This window comes from Saccharomyces cerevisiae, chromosome I (genome assembly GCF_000146045.2).
Source record: "Saccharomyces cerevisiae S288C chromosome I, complete sequence".
Lineage (NCBI taxonomy): Eukaryota > Fungi > Ascomycota > Saccharomycetes > Saccharomycetales > Saccharomycetaceae > Saccharomyces > Saccharomyces cerevisiae.
In genome coordinates, this window is record NC_001133.9 from 208017 (window position 1) to 230218 (window position 22202).

General features: G+C 38.2%; 4 protein-coding genes and 1 pseudogene across 5 annotated transcripts, besides 4 other annotated features; all 5 read left to right on the top strand.

Moving 5' to 3' along the window:
* Nucleotides 1-1431: 1431 nt before the first annotated feature.
* Nucleotides 1432-1762: a long terminal repeat (Ty1 LTR).
* A 5109-nt stretch (nucleotides 1763-6871) lies between these two features.
* Nucleotides 6872-7628: an origin of replication (ARS111; Autonomously Replicating Sequence).
* Nucleotides 7629-10123: 2495 nt separating this feature from the next.
* Nucleotides 10124-11129, top strand: YAR061W (annotated as a pseudogene). Its single transcript has one exon.
* Nucleotides 11130-12181: 1052 nt separating this feature from the next.
* Nucleotides 12182-12481, top strand: YAR064W (uncharacterized protein; the record flags this gene model as incomplete). The annotated part of the gene is made up of 1 exon (NM_001178235.1): nucleotides 12182-12481. One exon carries the CDS (start codon nucleotides 12182-12184, stop codon nucleotides 12479-12481), a length of 300 nt encoding a protein of 99 aa, NP_009429.1.
* Nucleotides 12482-13032: 551 nt separating this feature from the next.
* Nucleotides 13033-13644, top strand: YAR066W (uncharacterized protein; the record flags this gene model as incomplete). Its single annotated transcript, NM_001180045.1, has 1 exon — nucleotides 13033-13644. One exon carries the CDS (start codon nucleotides 13033-13035, stop codon nucleotides 13642-13644), a length of 612 nt encoding a protein of 203 aa, NP_009430.1.
* Nucleotides 13645-14389: 745 nt separating this feature from the next.
* On the top strand, nucleotides 14390-14875 carry YAR068W (uncharacterized protein; the record flags this gene model as incomplete). The annotated part of the gene is made up of 1 exon (NM_001178236.1): nucleotides 14390-14875. The coding sequence occupies one exon, from the start codon at nucleotides 14390-14392 to the stop codon at nucleotides 14873-14875; it is 486 nt and encodes a 161-aa protein (NP_009431.1).
* Nucleotides 14864-16030: an origin of replication (ARS112; Autonomously Replicating Sequence).
* Nucleotides 16031-17443: 1413 nt separating this feature from the next.
* Nucleotides 17444-18847, top strand: PHO11 (acid phosphatase PHO11; the record flags this gene model as incomplete). The annotated part of the gene is made up of 1 exon (NM_001178239.1): nucleotides 17444-18847. One exon carries the CDS (start codon nucleotides 17444-17446, stop codon nucleotides 18845-18847), a length of 1404 nt encoding a protein of 467 aa, NP_009434.1.
* Nucleotides 18848-21394: 2547 nt separating this feature from the next.
* Nucleotides 21395-22202: a telomere (TEL01R; Telomeric region on the right arm of Chromosome I; composed of an X element core sequence and a short terminal stretch of telomeric repeats).

A 22202-nucleotide genomic window follows, 5' to 3' on the forward strand; every position in this document is an offset into this window, starting at 1 on the left:
TAAAATTCGCGTTCTTTTTACGTATCTGTGTATCTTTTCTTTGCTAATTATACGCTGACATGAATTATTTTTTAACTGTTTCTCCTCCATACTTTCAAATATTCAAATTGACTAAATGATAATTCTTGCGCTTCTTATTTTGAAAAAGTAGATATGTGTATCATAAAGAAAACGTTATTATTATTGTCTTAGGCAACAAAAATCCATGAAAAGAATTTTACCGTTATCGATATCATTGTATTTATTTTATTTATTTATTCAATTTTTTTTTTTTTGGTTTATATCCTGCAAACAACACTTCGAATTCAATTCGATATTTCATAAGTTACAACTAACACTTATAGAAACCGATGTATGAGTACTTATTATTAACGAGGAAAAATGCCCTATTTTCTTTAGCAATTAATGAACCATCGCCAACTTTTGCTTTAACAATTATTGCCATTTTCAGCAGTACTAACGTAAGATCTAGTGTGGTTCGCTTAGGATGTTTTCGAGTAGAAATCTGCTGCACATGCCACACGCAGTACTTGAAACTTGAAATAATGGTGATAATTAGTTATTTAAAGTATGTTAATCTTCCTTGTTCTTTTATATTTATTTCGAATTCTTTTGCACTAGTATTTAAAATATCAGCAGAGGTGTAAAAGTGCACCAAAATTATTGTAAAACTACTTGCCCTAAAATTGATACTTCATACTTGACATATTCAAAAGGGGTCCAAGTATAGATGCATCAAAAAAAAAAATTATCCGATGATGAGCAAATGGTAGCTTTTCGTTCCCAGGAAGTGTAGTAGTTCCATGAAGTCTAATGAGACTTTGGAAAAAGGTTTGTCACGAGCACCTAACTATTGTATTTTGGAATTTTGATAAACTTCAAAACGGGAACGAAGTGTTAAACTTAGATGCGGTTGATTTAAGCTTTAAAAGAGGAAAATAATGACTGATGATAAGAAGTCAACAACGATTCAAAGCAGGTGAATTTCCATTACGTTTCGCTTTTCAATTGAAAAAAATTTGGTGGTTATTCATTTCTTGCTTGACCTCTTTACTTTTTATACTTCTGTGATGAGAAGCAAGTTCGAGGATTTTACGATAAAGCCTACTGGTTATATTTGTATAAATTAGAACGTTGTCCTTATTTCTCTTTTCGAACAGTATCAAAATAAAGTTTTTGATTAGGGCCAGATTCTCTTCAAGGAAGAGATACCTCACGTCTGTAATATCTAAGAGCTAATGTTTCGATCGAACTTTCCTTTGCTTTTTTTCTGGATCTCATAATGTCCCACTGTATGTATGTGCCCTCGCACAGCTTTGCTCATCATAGACATTAATCATTGGTTGTACGATAAAAATATCGCAAAAATTATTCTAACGTTCAGATTAGATTCCGGCCATATTTCTGACATTTGTTTTATTAATAAAAATTTGGCGAATGTTTTGATAACTTGATAACTGCTGATATTTCATTGTTGAAAAGGCATGATATTAGATGCACAAAGTATATTATAACTTATTATCAGAGATATAGGAACAAAAAAAAAGGGAAATTCATATCTATATGTGAAAATACCATTATTTCCTCTTCTATTTAATATACTGTCCTTAATTTTCATATTACATTATCAACTTTTGCATTTCAGTGTCCATTAAATCTTGGGACCATTTTCTCAATCTTCATGTCGTGTTTTCACACCGTATATAATATACTGGTAATATAAGTACTAGTCGATAGATCGCAGTTGAGTCTTATCCCAACAGTTAATGATTCACTGTGCTTTCTGTTGCTGTAGAATTTCTGAGGCATTGTCGCTCTCTTCTATGTGATGCTACAACGGAACTAGGCTTCTTATATATCGTGGTCCTACAAGATCTTGGTATCTCGTTTGCTTACTTTGAAGCTTCACTGATATATAGTATTTAAGCCACTTTCATGTTCATGGATAATCGTAATTGTACTACGCTGGTACCAGTTATGAACCCTATCAAATCATCATTGAACACTGCTATTTTTAACTAATCAAGATGTGTATGCGGCGTACTTTATAATTTCACGACACTATTGAAAGCAAACTAAAAATCAAGTAAATACCTATCCAAGTTGCGGGCTCTGGATTTATGTGGCCTTAAATTTTCGACCTATGGTTCGCTATTCAATATGAGAAAACCAAAATTAGGTACAAGTACTGATTACGTCCGTGATTCGAAAAGCAGCGTTGAAAGATTACAAGATTTTGCGTGTCCAGGCCGACACTTAACTTTAAGGTCTCGACTTAGTAACATGAGTTGCCAAAAGTTTTTTTCTCCTATCTGAATATGGGGAACCGGAATTTGTCTTTGACCTGACTTTCAAATTGTTGCATATGTAAAAAAAAACAGAAGAAATATGATCTTCTTCTTCTAGCGATGCAAAAGGATTCATTACAAATCGTCGCAAAGGCCGACAAGTTGCAGTATATTCACATTGCTTATTTGAAGTATGTTTGTATACACATCGATAGTATTCATTAACACCACAACTGCTGTGTATACTATGTCAAACAGCATAATAAAGCCCGTCATTTTTGTACCCGCTCATTTCCAATAGGCATCTAAACTTACAAATGTGGTACACTACTTCGAATTCATTAATCGATATTGAATGCTAAAAGTCTGCGATTTCTTCCTCAACGTTCAAAAATCTCATCCAAGGCATAATCCCACATATTGAAGATCGCTACCAATTGTTACGGGCGAACTGAGGTTTTGGAAATGAGCTTGTACTTAGTAAATTTCTCTTTGCTTGCATCTTTTTCTTCCATGCCAAAAAATAAAAGATACTCATTTTAAAAGCGCAGCCATATTGACTAAGTAAGTAATCATAATACTATGAGTAATTTTTGAGTACTGTGCTCATTTACTAGCTGCTTTTCTGAGAAAGATCCTCGATAATCAATTCCAGGTTAGTGGGGCCCTTCTACGGCTTCTTCTAACCAATTGTTCCCCGTGAGTTGCTTTCTCTGAAAACCTTATTATACATTAGAGTTATAAGAAAATTTTCTTTTTCCCGTAGATTAACCTGCAGTGCCGAACTTCTAGATGTCACACCAGACCGTTTGACACCGCCATTTTCCTTCCTTTTCGGAAAAATGTGCCGATAAATGGTAAGACGCGACGCCACTGCTACGAATATTACGCTTATGATGAAGCAAAAGGAAAAAGCAAGTTCCCCTTAAATTCGTATAACTGTTTCATCAATCTTTAGTTCTGGCATTTGAAAGTTAATTAAACTTTTCTTCGTGGTTTCTACAGGAGTTCTGCATGTGCGTAATTCAAAGCCTGTGAAGGAAAAAGTATTGTCCTAAACAACGGTCGTAGAATACGTCAACTGTAGTTTAAAATATTTTCTGGCTCTACTCGGTGCGATAGGTCTGGCTCTTTTCTATTTACTTTTGTTTGGAGTTGTTGAGGCCGATACCCGTCTAGATGTAAATATGAAATAACAGTTCGAGGTTTTATTACGAGAATGAAAAGGGTAATGGATTGGAGCATGTGTAAATGTCAATAGCAGAAAAAATTTACCGCAAATTGTTTCGTAGTCTTATCTTCATCGGACACTCAAGGGTTGCATAATTTTTACCCAAAGGAACAGTATACTTTTTTGATAAAAAAATCTTGTTACCTATACAGTATTGCAAGCATTTTCAGAAACTCGTCTTTTGAGTTCTAAATGCATCATACAACAACAACAACAATTTCTTATTACTGTGTCCTTTTGGGATTTTTCAGCCTTCCTAGCTTACCCAAAATAGCCTCTCAAGGTGAAAAAACCATGCCTGCAAGCGGATCTAAGGATGAGTAGCTAGATTACAATAAATCCTGAATTTTCTCTGAGTGTCAACTTTGTCATCGCTTGTTAAAGGGCTACTACGCTGAAAAAGAACCTGAACTCTGTTAATAGGTTGAAGATTTTATGACTTGGTATACTATTCCATACGGCTGCTCTCCTGATTGCGGTGGGTCATTGCTATAACAGTAAAATCAAGGAAGATAACAGGAAGAGTAACTTTAGTACAATAAATCTGTTGTCTTCCCGAGGATTATAATTGTTCGGCTTTCACACTAAGTTGAAAAGGGGGACTCAGGAAATGACAGGGTACGTTTTAGTTTCTCCAAATAAATCTTCCACACCCAGCTTCAATGTGGTAAACGGGGGAAAGTTGATTAATTGATGTTGGCACTTATATTTAACTGATGTAGAGAAGAACAACATACTACTAACGTCACAGTCAATTGTGCCAGTTTTCCAATCAAGTATTTCGAGATAATGTAAAAGTAATTGATATATGTTCGTACTGGTTTCCCAATTTCCGGGAAAAACTATGTACATGGGTGCAATTCCTTGTGGTTATTTCCTTTTAGGTTATATTGCCAACCACATCATAGTACTATTTGCGGTCACTTCAGAAGATATGTTTGCTCCTTTGATCATGATATAGACCAGGCCAACTGTACCGCTTCAGGCTTCAAAGCATTAGGAATAAGCACCACTATTACACAACCATAGAGCTACTCTTACTGTCACGTAGGTAAAACACTTGCTACTACACACACTCGTAGTGACTCATCTGACTATATTGCCGGTTGTTAAGAGGCACCAGTTAAGCACGCCATCAAGGGTACCGAATAATCTCTTCTGTATCAAGTATTCTACCTTTATGTCTGACCCACGTATTATGTGGAGCAATTACGTATTTTTCTCATATCAGCTTTGTTTTTACTCAACTTTGATATCTTAGAGAAACAGATCTTGATGTTACAGCAAGGTCAGGAAAATATTTTGACAAAAACATACTAGTTTCATCCTTAGTAGTTGATTCTATGAATGCTGTACTTGAAAATATTGTTCATAAAATCCATAAGTTTTACCAACGGTATAATATCCTGCTATTAAATCTGCAATTGCTTTTGCGAAAAGAAGGAAAACATGCAAAACAAAAGCAAAAAAAAATTGGCACCCCAATTTCTTATAATATAATAATATAACGGAAGTACACCATGCTTTCAATAATAAGATGTTTCCTGAAAAGGGCAACTATCTGACTAGTTCAGAGCCATGCAAAAGTTAAGGATGAAAATGCCAAATAAGAAGATATTACGGAGTACATTCATTTCAAAAAGAAGAATGTATACTGCTTAGATAAGAAGATCAAGTTTTTATATTTCCGACCAAATAAGCCATCGAAAACTTTTGATGCACCAAACACCGTTCTTGAGAGCCAAGCACAGATGCAATTGTTCTGCCCTTCTTCCAAATTATGAATTGTGCATCATATCGTAAGGCCAGCCACATAAAAAAAAGGAGCAAAAAACTCAGTATACAGGCGAATATCCATCATACAGTCTAGCTGCCCTCACTACTTCCAAAAAAATGGGCTAGTGTTGTACGGTTTATGCCATATATCTAGAGTTAGCATAACTATGCACTACCGCTTTTCGAACAAAAAGTTTGCGAAACCTAGTTCATTGAATATGACTTACCCAAAATGGATACCAAGATCCTAATAATAAAGTCAATAACTTGAATTTTAGGTGCCATTATTTCCAACAATCATTATAGGCTAACTCTACCAGCAGACAAGAATACCGTTCTTCTAGTTGAGCACATGGTCAAAATAGTCAATAAAAAACGCCCAGAAATGGCTGTAAATTAGTGTTTGTAGTACACAAAATAATTTCCTAATTCCTTCCAAATGGGGTTTTCAAAAAGCTGACTCACGTAATTGATCAATACTTCACTAAAGAAGAATCATATGAATAAAACTAAAATCAACACTAACTGAGAGACTTAGCGGCCAAAGCTTAATCATCATTACATAGAGTATATGAAGGGAGTAAGTGAATATGCAAGGGTGGGAAACGGCAAAGCATTTTTATGCAAAAAGCGTATTTACAAATCCCGTAAACTCATGATGTGAATTTTGTAACCAGCTTTAGCTGAGATTATTTCTTTTGCAAAAGAAATATTCAATAAATTAACAATTTTCAAATAAATTACCCATCCATGGTCGATAACTTGCAAGAGAGATATCATCATTTGGCTTTTGTGATAAATTTACAAAACGTAATGTTGTATCGAGATATATTGAGTTACAAGTTTTCGTCTCTTTTTCCGAAGCGCCAGACTCCCGTATAAAAAATAAGGTTTATAGCGGGCATTATGCGTAGATCAGGACTTAAATTTTTCATTGCAGAAGTCCAATTTCAGACTCAGTATGGTTTGTTGTAGTGCTGGTGTAAAAGATGGTGTTATTACTTAAGACTGATTTGGTTGCTCAGGTATTTCATTCAATAAAATTGTGAAAGAGAACCTGGAATATAGAATGGAAATATATATCCTGCTACTAACCCCAATGGAAGGTGACGATCACTTCTTGTGCGTTCCAATCCCAGTTTTTGAATGTGCGAGTGGAAAAATTCTAGAGGAACAAATTGATATTTTCAAATCAGAATTCATCAAATATATGTACTCTGTAAAAACCAAGGATGTGATGAAGTTGAGATATTGTCTTTATGGGAAATTGACTTCTTTGTTTAATATGAATAATGCAATTTTACTCCTCAGCTCAAGTAGTGTAAAGATTCAGTAGCCGTCATCAAATAGACTAAAAATTAAAAAATAAGATTCAATGTGGTATGATAATGATAGATGAGAAGAAATTGCAAGAAAACGAATAAATACCTTGTCTCTTTGCACTGAATATCTTAAAGGACATACAGTCGCAATAACGTCTACTCATTGGTGTGTGTCAAAAACAGTACGTTTATTATCTGGACAGCCAAAAAATAAGATCTATTCAAACATGGAATATAGCGTATTTTTATTTAATCACGGTACAATGGAGATATTTGCATGCCTATAGAAACAAGTAATAGTTATCATATTATTTTCTAGATTTTGTCACTGAACTTTTCCACTAATGAATCCTATCAAAATTATATATCCAATATGGCTGCATTCCCAACTAAATATTAAAATGCCGCTAAGTATAAAATGTCTCCGCATCGGTAAAAAGCATTACAAATGCGTATTATACTAGCGAGAAAAAAGTATAAGTATCAATGCCAATCACCCTCTGACCATAAACTTTCTAAACATGAATAATAAAGGTGTTGAGAGTTATTATCCTAATTGATCAATTAATTTGAAGCAAAGTTATTATGTTAAAGAAAAAGGGATGTCACAATCCTAACTATAATTTTTGCACTATACTCTGTAGGCGTACAAAATGGTTTGTACCGACTATATTCTCTTTATTTTTGACAATCCTTTACGATATATGATTAAGAATACCATGTTATTTTTATGAAAATCTGTGATTTTTTTGTTTTCATACACTTTTTATTTTTGTCACGTAGTGCACTTTGATTAATACAAAAAAAAATGCTGCAAAAGCATCGACTACATAAATTCATTAGGACGCATTCCTCATTACCACCTGGGTCTAATTTTTATTTTGAAATTGATATTATTCTTTATATGATGAGGTAAAAAGCATTATATTCGTTGTAAACTCATATACTTATCCTCATTTTAGGCACCATCAGGGACTAAGGGCTAAAGTATCAGAGCCGCATTTCAACAGTGTACAGAGATTTTAGAAACATTATCACGCACTGCCTTTTGCTTTGTTTACCCGTAATGAGTATACAGTGGATTTTCTGGTGCTAAAGCATATTGCCCTTTCGGCAATACTTGATGCCCTAAACATTTTCATCCTGGAACATACGAGTAAGAGCACATTTATGTGCCTATATTCCTCGTTTTTTACTGGTGCTGAATTTCTTATTTTCCACAGATAACAATCATGTTAATAAATTATGCACTGTGCTAATTTTTCAATTAAGGTTCTATTACCCCTCTATCACCGACAGAAACACGTAATGATGTGTTATTTCCATTATAATTCCGTAAGAATGGTGTTTATAGGTAGTCTAAAGAACGTGCATCAGAGAAGAATAACTGTCGCAAAAAATGACTATTCTTTACCTTTTCAAACTTAACTGAGATAGTTATCTCTATTATTACCAGTGGCACACACGCGAACTACATCACTCACCACTATCGTCTTAGGAACTCAAGATTTTATAGTAATGCAGCCGAAGACATTCAAGTCCTGAGAGAAAATGTAGACATTTTAAGAAAAGTACCGGAAATAAAGCACATGTAAAGCATTGAGCTCTGTACTCTATAAAAATTAGCTGCATTCAAACAACAATGTTTGAAATTTTTGCAAAAGTTATTGAAAAAGATTGCTGTTTTCAGCCTTGTTCAGATCATGTCTCAAAAATGAGAAACTGGAACTCTCATAATCAGTACCTCGTATTTTTTTTTCCTTATAGTTTCGTTATTAAAAATTTTTTTGCTGCTAATTTAAGTACGCTTTTGGTCATAAATGCTACCCACCAGTTGAATTATTGACATGATTAAAATACATTTCAGAACTTTACGGATTAAAAACTTTAAAGAACCTTTCAATCCATGTTGCTGGAGGGCCATGAATCCACGAATTACAGCAAAAGAAGACAGTAACTACTTAGGGTTCAATAATTACTTGCATAAACACACACTAACAACCAAATCGTACTAAAATTTGCAATTAACAAAACTCCATCATATCACGCTGAATTATGTAGGGCTTCTTAATGCAATAGGTTGCCTGAATTTTGCTTACTCGTGCTGCCGGGAACACTTAGCAGTTGGGAGGCCGTTTCTCCCATATATTTCATAATTTTCTGTCCTTCTTAGAGTAGGATGCTGAAAATCAAAAGAAGACCGTCAATAGGACCAGATTTTGTGGGTCAATTTTGGGCCAGACACATGATACCCTAGGAAGTTTAACGGTATACAACTCAAGGACGAGGAGTATTCGGAAACTACCGGTTTTTAACAAGCTGCAAATTTCCAGTAGCTGTTTTGGTTGCGACTACGGATAAAAATTCATACTTTAGGAAGTGAAGCAAGATAAAAAATCATGCTGCATCCTAATTCGTGAAGTTTGTTAGGAATATTATTGTAAACAAGGAACCGTTTCAGTAAACTTGCTCTCTACTCTTCTAAGCTGTAATTTAAAAAAAGCGATAAAACAATGATTTTGATTATCTGCAACTTCTGGAAACTCGAGATACTACGCTAGACGAGATACCTATTAATTGTTTTCCTAAAAAATCAGGAACAGTTCCTGGCAGCTTTCGGCTCCTTCTTGTTCTGGAAAGGATCTTCAAATCCGCTTCCACGTAGCAGTCCTCGCTACGACTTCTTCTGAAGTATTTTGATTTTTGGCTGCATTTACCTTTTATTGCCGAAAATCTTATTTTCCAAGAAAAAAGCTTATTTTGCATTAAGTTTAAAAAATTTCTTCTTTCCCGTAGATTGACTTGCAGCGTCAAAATTCCGGAGGCCTCACGAGATTTTTTGACATCGGTTTTTGACATCTCTTTTTCCTTCCTTTTTCTTTCTTTTCCTGCGCACGCCGATAAAGAAGTAGTACAACAGACAACGTCAAAATGATCCTCTTGTGATGAAGCAAAAGAGGAAGAGTATACTCCTTTTCCGCTTGTACAAATATTTTTTTTGATAATAAAATTTGGCACTTCAGAGCTTATCGTATCTTCTCCCGGAGTTCCTCAAGACTTATACTTCAGCCCGTTTAGGAATGCATAAAAGCAAATAGGATTCGTTACAACTGCTGCAGGACTCTTTAGGACTGCATCAAGGTAAGCCTCGCTGCACCTAAACGCAAAATGTGGTTGTAACCTTTTTAATTTTTTTCTTGAACTTGTTGAGTCGTAATAAATCGTTTCTGGGAAGTGGAAGGTAATAATGTAATGGAATCGGCGTTACTCGCATGTGCAGATATCAGCGACAAAAAGTGTTGTAGGGACGTTTCGATACCAAAATTTCCTAAATACAGCGCAGGAACATCACTACGCTAAACAAATCGTAGCGCATACATCTGATCGAAAAAAGACAGTTCCCAAAACAATGACATATGAAGAGACCAGCATCAAAATTTTCATCATTAACAGCATGGCTAAAAGTTATTGTTTAATATACCCATACCTGATTGACGAACCAAGAAATGCCTTATCACTATTTATTTTTGGCACTCTTCACCTACCTGGCCACGTCCAATGTTGTTTCAGGAAGTACACAAGCATGCCTGCCAGTGGGCCCGAGGAAAAATGGGATGAATGTCAACTTTTATAAATACTCATTACTGGATTCAACAACGTATTCCTACCCGCAATATATGACTTCTGGATATGCCTCGAATTGGAATTAGGTTCCGTTGGCGGACAGACGGATTTCTCAATTGACTACGATCTTTCTTGTGTTATCTCTTCAGGAACTTTTAAATGTGCTCAATCAGATGCTTATGGAAACTGGGGATGCAGAGGTCATAGTGAATGTTCAAAATAGCCAAGAAAGACCTATTGGAGTACTGATTTACTTGGTTTCTTACTATCCCAAAAAACGCTACTCTAGAAATGACAGGTTACTTTTTACCACCACAAACAAGTTCTTACACGTTCAGGTTTGCTAAGGTCGATGACTCTGCAATTCTATCAGTCGGTGGTAACGTTGCGTTCGAATGTTGTGCACAAGAACAACCTCCAATTACATCGACGGATTTTACAATCAATGGTATTAAGCCATGGCAAGGAAGTTTGCCTGATAACATCGGAGGGACTGTCTACATGTATGCAGGCTACTATTATCCGCTGAAGGTTGTTTACTCCAATGCCGTTTCCTGGGGCACGCTTCCAATTAGCGTGGAATTGCCTGATGGTACTACTGTTAGTGATGACTTTGAAGGGTACGTTTACTCTTTTGACGATGATTTAAGTCAGTCAAATTGTACTATCCCTGATCCTTCAAAACATACTACTAGCATCGTCACAACTACTACCGAACTGTGGACTGGTACTTTTACTTCTACATCTACTGAAATGACCACCGTCACCGGTACTAATGGTCAACCAACTGACGAAACCGTTATTGTTGCCAAAGCTCCAACCACTGCCACCTCATCCAGTTTGTCATCATCTTCTTCAGAACAAATCACCAGCTCTATCACGTCTTAGCATCCAATTATTACTCCATTCTATCGCAGCAATGGAACTTCTGTAGTTTCTTCCTCAGTCATGTCTTCCTCGGTCATTTCTTCTTCTGCAACGACCTCCACTTCTATATTCTCTGAATCATCTAAATCATCCGTCATTCAAACCAGTAGTTCCACCTCTGGTTCTTCTGAGAGCGAAACAATCTTAGTGATTGCTGGCATGTCATTAGCGACAAGACGCTTATTACCGTAGTAGCCCCCCAAGGCAAACATCTCTTTATCAGTAATATCCAAAGCTGTTCAACTTCTCGAATTGGCCCAGGAAAAGAGCATTGGGGCGGCAACTAACTCTGGCATACTTACAGTTTCTGCTCTTGACAGCGCTAAAAAAGGGCTTGTTTTGTAATGCCCGGTTCGCAATTCTACAAGTACCACGCACTAGCTGCTAAAAGTGTCTAACCTTGCGAACAAATCTGGACTTTCTTATGAGAATCCCATCGTCAAGAAACAAAATTATACAGACAGGCGTAAATGTAGCTCGTAAGCGCCTGATCAAGTAAGCCAAATGCGCTAACTTGAGGAAATATAGCCATCTAAATCTCTGCAACATGCCAATTCGCACGTGACTTGAAACTATGGAAAGTGTCTAGAAGATTACCAAGAACCACGTTATTTGAGAGAGGATGGCAAGGTGACGACAATCACACCAAGACCACATTTTGGGTGCGCCTGGAAGCAAGACCTGAGAAACTGGGCCAAAATATTCAAACCAAGCATAAGATAGTTGGAGGTAGGAATACACTATCTAATCTGTGCTGATGAAATGCTGGCGAAAACGGGCGATGTAGTGGTACAGAAGGTGCCGGTTATCCGTTTGTCCGTTTTTCTTCATTTTTTTTTTGTTTTTCCCTTTTGTCTTTTGCACCGCTTATATATGGGTATGAAACAAGTTCAAGAATTTATAATGGAACCCAAAGGTTCAGTCTTTGTAGTTCGAGCGACATTGCGCGTTTCCTTAGAAAACGCTGGAAAGATATTCTTTAACGAGACGGAGTAATTCTCGTCAGGAATAGGATGTTGATTGATTTTTGCTGTAGTTATATAGCAGGGACCCACGGAAGAGAGCGAGCGCCTTCTTTCACAGGGACTTTTGTCAGCCACGTCTCCGGGGAAAACAATTGCCGTCCGCGTCGCAGTGAGATTACGCAGCCGTGCGCTTCAGGGACAGAAAAGAAGCATTTCGCGGCTACGGAGAAACCGTGCACTAACTCTCTCGAGGGTAGCCGCAAAGATTTCTTGTCTCTTCCATTAGGACATAGCTATCTTTTTCTTTTCTGTTTTTGGCGTATGATCTGTTCTGAGCCAAAGTTATAGATCATTGCTTGAATAAGCACCTCACAGAGTAGGGATTGTATAGAAAGTAGCTGAGCGTCTGCCCACGTAACAAACAATCTTGCCCCTTCCCCGCTCTTGTTTTCGCGTGCCTCTTCTACAATAATCTGGCCAGGCTGAATCGCGTTCTGCTGCTGCTGCTGCTATTGTTATTGTTGTTGTTGTTGTTTTGGCCAATTGCTTATGTGTTGGTCTGCAAATTAGCACCTCGTTCCCTGTTGGCAAACGCGCGCGTACAAGCCTTACAGGGCTTGAGAATGTTCTTCGTAGAAATGCATGCACAAAAATTCTGATCTAGCACACCATCGGTCTCTGTAGCTTCGGGCTCTATAGCTATGGGTTAGGAGTCCGTGAGTAGTAACAAGAAGAAGTATATAAAAAGCAGGTAAATCGTACTTCAATATGCTTCATTGTCACTGGATCGTCATATTCACTCTTGTTCTCATAATAGCAGTCCAAGTTTTCATCTTTGCAAGCTTTACTATTTCTTTCTTTTTATTGGTAAACTCTCGCCCATTACAAAAAAAAAAGAGATGTTCAATCGTTTTAACAAATTCCAAGCTGCTGTCGCTTTGGCCCTACTCTCTCGCGGCGCTCTCGGTGACTCTTACACCAATAGCACCTCCTCCGCAGACTTGAGTTCTATCACTTCCGTCTCGTCAGCTAGTGCAAGTGCCACCGCTTCCGACTCACTTTCTTCCAGTGACGGTACCGTTTATTTGCCATCCACAACAATTAGCGGTGATCTCACAGTTACTGGTAAAGTAATTGCAACCGAGGCCGTGGAAGTCGCTGCCGGTGGTAAGTTGACTTTACTTGACGGTGAAAAATACGTCTTCTCATCTGATCTAAAAGTTCACGGTGATTTGGTTGTCGAAAAGTCTGAAGCAAGCTACGAAGGTACCGCGTTCGACGTTTCTGGTGAGACTTTTGAAGTTTCCGGTAACTTCAGTGCTGAAGAAACTGGCGCTGTCTCCGCATCTATCTATTCATTCACACCTAGCTCGTTCAAGAGCAGCGGTGACATTTCTTTGAGTTTGTCAAAGGCCAAGAAGGGTGAAGTCACCTTTTCTCCATACTCTAACGCTGGTACCTTTTCTTTGTCAAATGCTATTCTCAACGGTGGTTCTGTTTCCGGTTTGTAACGTAGAGACGACGATGAAGGCTCTGTAAATAACGGTGAAATCAACCTAGACAATGGAAGTACCTATGTTATCGTTGAACCAGTTTCTGGAAACGGTACAATCAACATCGTCTCTGGTAACCTATACTTGCACTACCCTGACACCTTTACTGGCCAAACTGTTGTATTCAAGGGTGAAGGTGTTCTTGCCGTTGACCCAACCGAAACCAACGCCACTCCTATTCCTGTTGTTGGCTACACCGGTAAGAACCAAATTGCCATTACCGCCGACATCACTGCTCTTTCTTACGACGGTACTACTGGTGTCTTAACTGCAACCCAAGGTAACAGACAATTCTCTTTTGAAATTGGTACTGGATTCTCTAGTTCTGGCTTCAGTGTCTCCGAAGGAATCTTCGCAGGCGCCTACTCATATTACCTAAACTATGACGGTGTCATCGCTACAAGCGCCGCATCCACATCCGCATCCACTACCTCTGGTGTTGTCTCTACTGCCACTGGTTCAGTCACTTTATCCTCTAACGCTTCTACCACCGTCTCTTCTACGATCTCTTCTAGCGCCCCAGACTCAATAATTCCTTCATCTAGCGCCTCTATCTCTGGTGTCTCAAACTCCACTACAGCATCTGGTTCAATCGCTTCTACTGCTTCCACCGCTTCCACTACTTCTACTGCATCCGCTGCATCCGCCACCAGCTTCACCTCAGGTTCCGCTTCTGTCTACACTACTACATTAACTTACTTGAATGCCACAAGTACAGTCGTGGTTTCCTGTTCAGAAACAACCGACGCTAGCGGTAACATTTACACCATTACCACAACTGTCCCATGCTCATCTACCACTGCCACCATCACATCTTGTGACGAAAACGGATGCCATGTTCCAGCACCAACTGCTACCGACGCAACTGCAACCGTTTCCTCCAAGTCATACACCACTGTTACTGTTACTCACTGTGACAACAATGGCTGTAACACCAAGACTGTCACTTCTGAATGTTCTAAAGAAACTGCAGCAACCACCATTTCTCCAAAATCATACACTACTGTTACCGTTACTCACTGTGACGACAACGGCTGTAACACCAAGACTGTCACTTCCGAGGCTTCCAAACAAACATCATTGGCCACTAGCACAGTCACCAAGTCTGCTGCTCCAACTTCTCATACTGCTGCTTCCAGCACCTTCACTGGTATTGTCGTTCAATCCGAAGGTATGGCTGCTGGTTTGAGAACCAATGCTTTAAGTACTTTGGCAGGTATTTTCATCCTTGCTTTTTTTTAAAATGAGTGCGTAACCGTACTTTCCTAAAAATAACTAAGTAGAAAGTATTTTAATATATAAACGTCAGTGTAAACATTCAAGTGATTTTAACTTTACGCGGTTGAAGAATGCTGTGTTCGAACTATAAAGCGTCAGAAAAGATGGTTTAGCGAAGGCACCATTATGAAGATAGACACATTCTTCTTTTTTTTTTTTTTTTTTTTTTTTTTTTTTTTTTTTCATTTACTTTTATTTCGCGCGGTCGGTAAATTTTTCGTGGGTTTCTTTGAATCTATTAGCCGACATAAGAATAATGCATAAATAATATTTTTAATGTCTTCCTATGCCCAAAAGAAGAAGTCTTGAAGTTGCCGCACATGGAAATCACATGACCATGGCTTGGCCCTTCGTTTTAAATGCAACATGCAATATGGAATGTGTCATGAATACTATCAGCAGGAACAGAAAGCGTCGTTTTGTTTCTGCAAATGCTGTAGTTTTGGGCCGAAAATAGATGTAGTAGAATATATAGTGAAACGTGATGTACAAAAGAAAAAGGTAGTTTAAAAAAAATTAGATAACTTGGATTTTTACCCTGAATATTGCATGTGATTCGTAAAGAACTGAGTTACCTCAAACGGACCTCCCTTTTCATTTCGTATTCCGCGAATCATGAAGTCATGCAATTACCTCTGAAGAGCTGACTGTCCCAAAAGAAGCTATCGAATCTGTCCTTGATTTATTTAAGCCTTGCGTTTCGAGAAAGTGAAAACCAATTGAATACAAAATAAAAAAAAAGAAGAAAGAAATAGCAGGTCTAAGATATATAAGAAAGTTAATATCATTTTTGAACATTTTATTTTAGACGCCTTCAGCCGCGCGACGCCCGGAGTAATCATATGCCCATGACTTTACCAAAAGGCAACAGGGAGGAACATGCATTAATGTGAAGCATCACTGCTGCAATTCTCGGTGTTGCTAATAATTCATGGATCGAGAAAGAGACATAACATTTAGGCCAATTTTTTGAATAAATATGAACTCAGCTAAGACTCGACAATACAATTTTCTTATACTAAACGTAGATTTATAAAATAAACACAACTGTAAGGGCAATGCAACCGTAGATGCATATATCATTTATAGAAATTATATCCAACAGAAAGCTCAGACTTATATCCGGTTTAAGAGAGAAATTCTTGCTCATATTACCCCAAGACCAGGTGGCGTGTTGAAGTTTATAACATATAAGAACTACTACCTCATGAATTCTAGTGGATGAAAGAAGCAGCACGAACACCATTTCTACAGACAACGACACATGGAAAGGTTCACCATTCCCAAAGAAAACAACGATGGCCACAAGGGTGTGGTCCTCCATTCTCCTACTGTTGGAAGGAGATATTATCCGACCGACTGTTTTGTGATATGGCAAACTATTTTTTTAAATGAGCAAAATTACTTCTTTTGGCTGGAAATGTCATTAGAAAGTGCCCAAGTGACATTTAGCTAAACTCGGGTATTGTCTACAAGACCGGTGCTGTGACCGTTTCCAATACGGAAAGAAACGGTACTGGGAGCAGGAGTTGCTTTTACAGATATGAACAATGCCAATAGAGCCGCACATGTAATTACTGGTTCACACTCGTGGGGCCCACACGATTCCTGTGCAAAGTTTGACAAGAGGATGGAGTTTCACGTAAATGCTGCCAAAGGTGATGCGGTTTTGTTTTTGGGCAGCCTCTACCATGTTGCAAGTGCGAACCATACTGTGGCCACATAGATTACAAAAAAAGTCCAGGATATCTTGCAAACCTAGCTTGTTTTGTAAACGACATTGAAAAAAGCGTATTAAGGTGAAACAATCAAGATTATCTATGCCGATGAAAAATGAAAGGTATGATTTCTGCCACAAATATATAGTAGTTATTTTATACATCAAGATGAGAAAATAAAGGGATTTTTTCGTTCTTTTATCATTTTCTCTTTCTCACTTCCGACTACTTCTTATATCTACTTTCATCGTTTCATTCATCGTGGGTGTCTAATAAAGTTTTAATGACAGAGATAACCTTGATAAGCTTTTTCTTATACGCTGTGTCACGTATTTATTAAATTACCACGTTTTCGCATAACATTCTGTAGTTCATGTGTACTAAAAAAAAAAAAAAAAAAGAAATAGGAAGGAAAGAGTAAAAAGTTAATAGAAAACAGAACACATCCCTAAACGAAGCCGCACAATCTTGGCGTTCACACGTGGGTTTAAAAAGGCAAATTACACAGAATTTCAGACCCTGTTTACCGGAGAGATTCCATATTCCGCACGTCACATTGCCAAATTGGTCATCTCACCAGATATGTTATACCCGTTTTGGAATGAGCATAAACAGCGTCGAATTGCCAAGTAAAACGTATATAAGCTCTTACATTTCGATAGATTCAAGCTCAGTTTCGCCTTGGTTGTAAAGTAGGAAGAAGAAGAAGAAGAAGAGGAACAACAACAGCAAAGAGAGCAAGAACATCATCAGAAATACCAATGTTGAAGTCAGCCGTTTATTCAATTTTAGCCGCTTCTTTGGTTAATGCAGGTACCATACCCCTCGGAAAGTTATCTGACATTGACAAAATCGGAACTCAAACGGAAATTTTCCCATTTTTGGGTGGTTCTGGGCCATACTACTCTTTCCCTGGTGATTATGGTATTTCTCGTGATTTGCCGGAAAGTTGTGAAATGAAGCAAGTGCAAATGGTTGGTAGACACGGTGAAAGATACCCCACTGTCAGCAAAGCCAAAAGTATCATGACAACATGGTACAAATTGAGTAACTATACCGGTCAATTCAGCGGAGCATTGTCTTTCTTGAACGATGACTACGAATTTTTCATTCGTGACACCAAAAACCTAGAAATGGAAACCACACTTGCCAATTCGGTCAATGTTTTGAACCCATATACCGGTGAGATGAATGCTAAGAGACACGCTCGTGATTTCTTGGCGCAATATGGCTACATGGTCGAAAACCAAACCAGTTTTGCCGTTTTTACGTCTAACTCGAACAGATGTCATGATACTGCCCAGTATTTCATTGACGGTTTGGGTGATAAATTCAACATATCCTTGCAAACCATCAGTGAAGCCGAGTCTGCTGGTGCCAATACTCTGAGTGCCCACCATTCGTGTCCTGCTTGGGACGATGATGTCAACGATGACATTTTGAAAAAATATGATACCAAATATTTGAGTGGTATTGCCAAGAGATTAAACAAGGAAAACAAGGGTTTGAATCTGACTTCAAGTGATGCAAACACTTTTTTTGCATGGTGTGCATATGAAATAAACGCTAGAGGTTACAGTGACATCTGTAACATCTTCACCAAAGATGAATTGGTCCGTTTCTCCTACGGCCAAGACTTGGAAACTTATTATCAAACGGGACCAGGCTATGACGTCGTCAGATCCGTCGGTGCCAACTTGTTCAACGCTTCAGTGAAACTACTAAAGGAAAGTGAGGTCCAGGACCAAAAGGTTTGGTTGAGTTTCACCCACGATACCGATATTCTGAACTATTTGACCACTATCGGCATAATCGATGACAAAAATAACTTGACCGCCGAACATGTTCCATTCATGGAAAACACTTTCCACAGATCCTGGTACGTTCCACAAGGTGCTCGTGTTTACACTGAAAAGTTCCAGTGTTCCAATGACACCTATGTTAGATACGTCATCAACGATGCTGTCGTTCCAATTGAAACCTGTTCTACTGGTCCAGGGTTCTCCTGTGAAATAAATGACTTCTACGACTATGCTGAAAAGAGAGTAGCCGGTACTGACTTCCTAAAGGTCTGTAACGTCAGCAGCGTCAGTAACTCTACTGAATTGACCTTTTTCTGGGACTGGAATACCAAGCACTACAACGACACTTTATTAAAACAGTAAATAGATAATATGATTATGTAATTTTAGAAACTAATTATGAATACCGATTTATTTTTTTTTTTTTTTTTCACTTTTGCTGGCAAGAAATACGAAATTGCAATGACGATCACAGTCCAAAGAGGTAAGCACAAAGGCGCAGTATGTGATTACTCTATCATTCTTTAGCAAAACCAGGATAGGAGTATATGTATAAGAAATATGCAACGCCATCATTTAATGCAATAGACACGACATGCCCTTTACATGAGGTGGTACAATGTTTTAATATTGTGTCAGGGCAAGTACATGATAATATCGTTTAAAGATGATGCTAGAGTAAAAGTATGAAGTGAAAGAAAAGGGCAATTGATTGACTAAGCGGATGTTGTAGGATGATATAGTGGCTCATGATCTGTAAATGATCGGTTGACCGCAGTATTATATAATAACATCCGTATAAGTACATATACTACCATGTCTGTTCTCTACATTGCTTTTTATTCAAGATTATTGGTTTTCCTAACCGCCGCGCCGCGCAGGTACCCCGCGCATCTCTTCTTCTCGAAGAAAGCGGAAAAAACAAAAAAAAAAGTATAAATAGTGGAGTCTTTTCCCATTTAACATTTAGAAAAAAATTCGAATGGAAATTTCTTGCCGAACATTTAACCGGAGACCCTTGGCGGCTTTTTCTCAGTTTCGTGGGCTAGTACATTTTACCTAGTATGCTGGGAACTTTTTTTCCGTATTCTATTCTATTCCTTGCCTTACTTTTCTTATCATTTTTTATATAACCAATTTCAAAAATACTTTTTAACTGTCATAGACGCATTTTGTTTATTACAAATTAAAAGAATCAAATATAATATGTGCAATTAATAACTCCACAAGTAGCGAAAGCAATGGCCGCCATTAGAGACTACAAGACCGCACTAGATCTTACCAAGAGCCTACCAAGACCGGATGGTTTGTCAGTGCAGGAACTGATGGACTCCAAGATCAGAGGTGGGTTGGCTTATAACGATTTTTTAATCTTACCAGGTTTAGTCGATTTTGCGTCCTCTGAAGTTAGCCTACAGACCAAGCTAACCAGGAATATTACTTTAAACATTCCATTAGTATCCTCTCCAATGGACACTGTGACGGAATCTGAAATGGCCACTTTTATGGCTCTGTTGGATGGTATCGGTTTCATTCACCATAACTGTACTCCAGAGGACCAAGCTGACATGGTCAGAAGAGTCAAGAACTATGAAAATGGGTTTATTAACAACCCTATAGTGATTTCTCCAACTACGACCGTTGGTGAAGCTAAGAGCATGAAGGAAAAGTATGGATTTGCAGGCTTCCCTGTCACGGCAGATGGAAAGAGAAATGCAAAGTTGGTGGGTGCCATCACCTCTCGTGATATACAATTCGTTGAGGACAACTCTTTACTCGTTCAGGATGTCATGACCAAAAACCCTGTTACCGGCGCACAAGGTATCACATTATCAGAAGGTAACGAAATTCTAAAGAAAATCAAAAAGGGTAGGCTACTGGTTGTTGATGAAAAGGGTAACTTAGTTTCTATGCTTTCCCGAACTGATTTAATGAAAAATCAGAAGTACCCATTAGCGTCCAAATCTGCCAACACCAAGCAACTGTTATGGGGTGCTTCTATTGGGACTATGGACGCTGATAAAGAAAGACTAAGATTATTGGTAAAAGCTGGCTTGGATGTCGTCATATTGGATTCCTCTCAAGGTAACTCTATTTTCCAATTGAACATGATCAAATGGATTAAAGAAACTTTCCCAGATTTGGAAATCATTGCTGGTAACGTTGTCACCAAGGAACAAGCTGCCAATTTGATTGCTGCCGGTGCGGACGGTTTGAGAATTGGTATGGGAACTGGCTCTATTTGTATTACCCAAAAAGTTATGGCTTGTGGTAGGCCACAAGGTACAGCCGTCTACAACGTGTGTGAATTTGCTAACCAATTCGGTGTTCCATGTATGGCTGATGGTGGTGTTCAAAAACATTGGTCATATTATTACCAAAGCTTTGGCTCTTGGTTCTTCTACTGTTATGATGGGTGGTATGTTGGCCGGTACTACCGAATCACCAGGTGAATATCTCTATCAAGATGGTAAAAGATTGAAGGCGTATCGTGGTATGGGCTCCATTGACGCCATGCAAAAGACTGGTACCAAAGGTAATGCATCTACCTCCCGTTACTTTTCCGAATCAGACAGTGTTTTGGTCGCACAAGGTGTCTCTGGCGCTGTCGTTGACAAAGGATCCATTAAGAAATTTATTCCGTACTTGTACAATGGATTACAACATTCTTGTCAAGACATCGGCTGTAGGTCGTTAACTTTACTAAAGGAAAATGTCCAAAGCGGTAAAGTTAGATTTGAATTCAGAACCGCTTCTGCTCAACTAGAAGGTGGTGTTAATAACTTACATTCCTACGAAAAACGTTTACATAACTGAATGTTAAATGGGATCATTAATACAATAGTACTGTACGTATGGCACCTGTACATACTGCGTTATAAATGTACTAATGGAATGATATATTAATATATAGTGTGTTTATACCTTATTATTGATGATTAGTATATATTTTTATATTTAGGTGATTTTAGTGGAGATTATTTGGTGGTAATTACACTAGTATACATAAAATGGGTAGTGGATATTTGTATAGAAAGGGCATTACGCATGGAGTTAAGAGTATTTACATGATAATTGGGGTTCCGTGATTCATTATAGATAATAAAACGTGGATAATATTGGGTGTTATAGGTAAATGGGACAGGGTATAGACCGCTGAGGCAAGTGCCGTGTATGGTGATGTGGTATGGTATCGAGTACCGATGGAGTGAGAGATGGCCTTGGTGTAGAGTATTATGGCGGGTAAGTTAGATGATGTATTGTTTACGTTATATTTGTTTAAATTGGATTTGTTTACATTAGATTTGTTTACATTTCAATATATCAATGGAGGGTATGTAGCATTATGGTAAGTAGCACGTGGTAGATGGGGATTGTAGGTGGATGGTAGGATGAGTGGTAGTGAGAGTTGGATAAGATATATTGGGCAGGGGATAGATGGTTGTTGGGGTGTGGTGATGGATAGTGAGTGGATAGTGAGTGGATGGATGGTGGAGTGGGGGAATGAGACAGGGCATGGGGTGGTGAGGTAAGTGCCGTGGATTGTGATGATGGAGAGGGAGGGTAGTTGACATGGAGTTAGAATTGGGTCAGTGTTAGTGTTAGTGTTAGTATTAGGGTGTGGTGTGTGGGTGTGGTGTGGGTGTGGGTGTGGGTGTGGGTGTGGGTGTGGGTGTGGTGTGGTGTGTGGGTGTGGTGTGGGTGTGGTGTGTGTGGG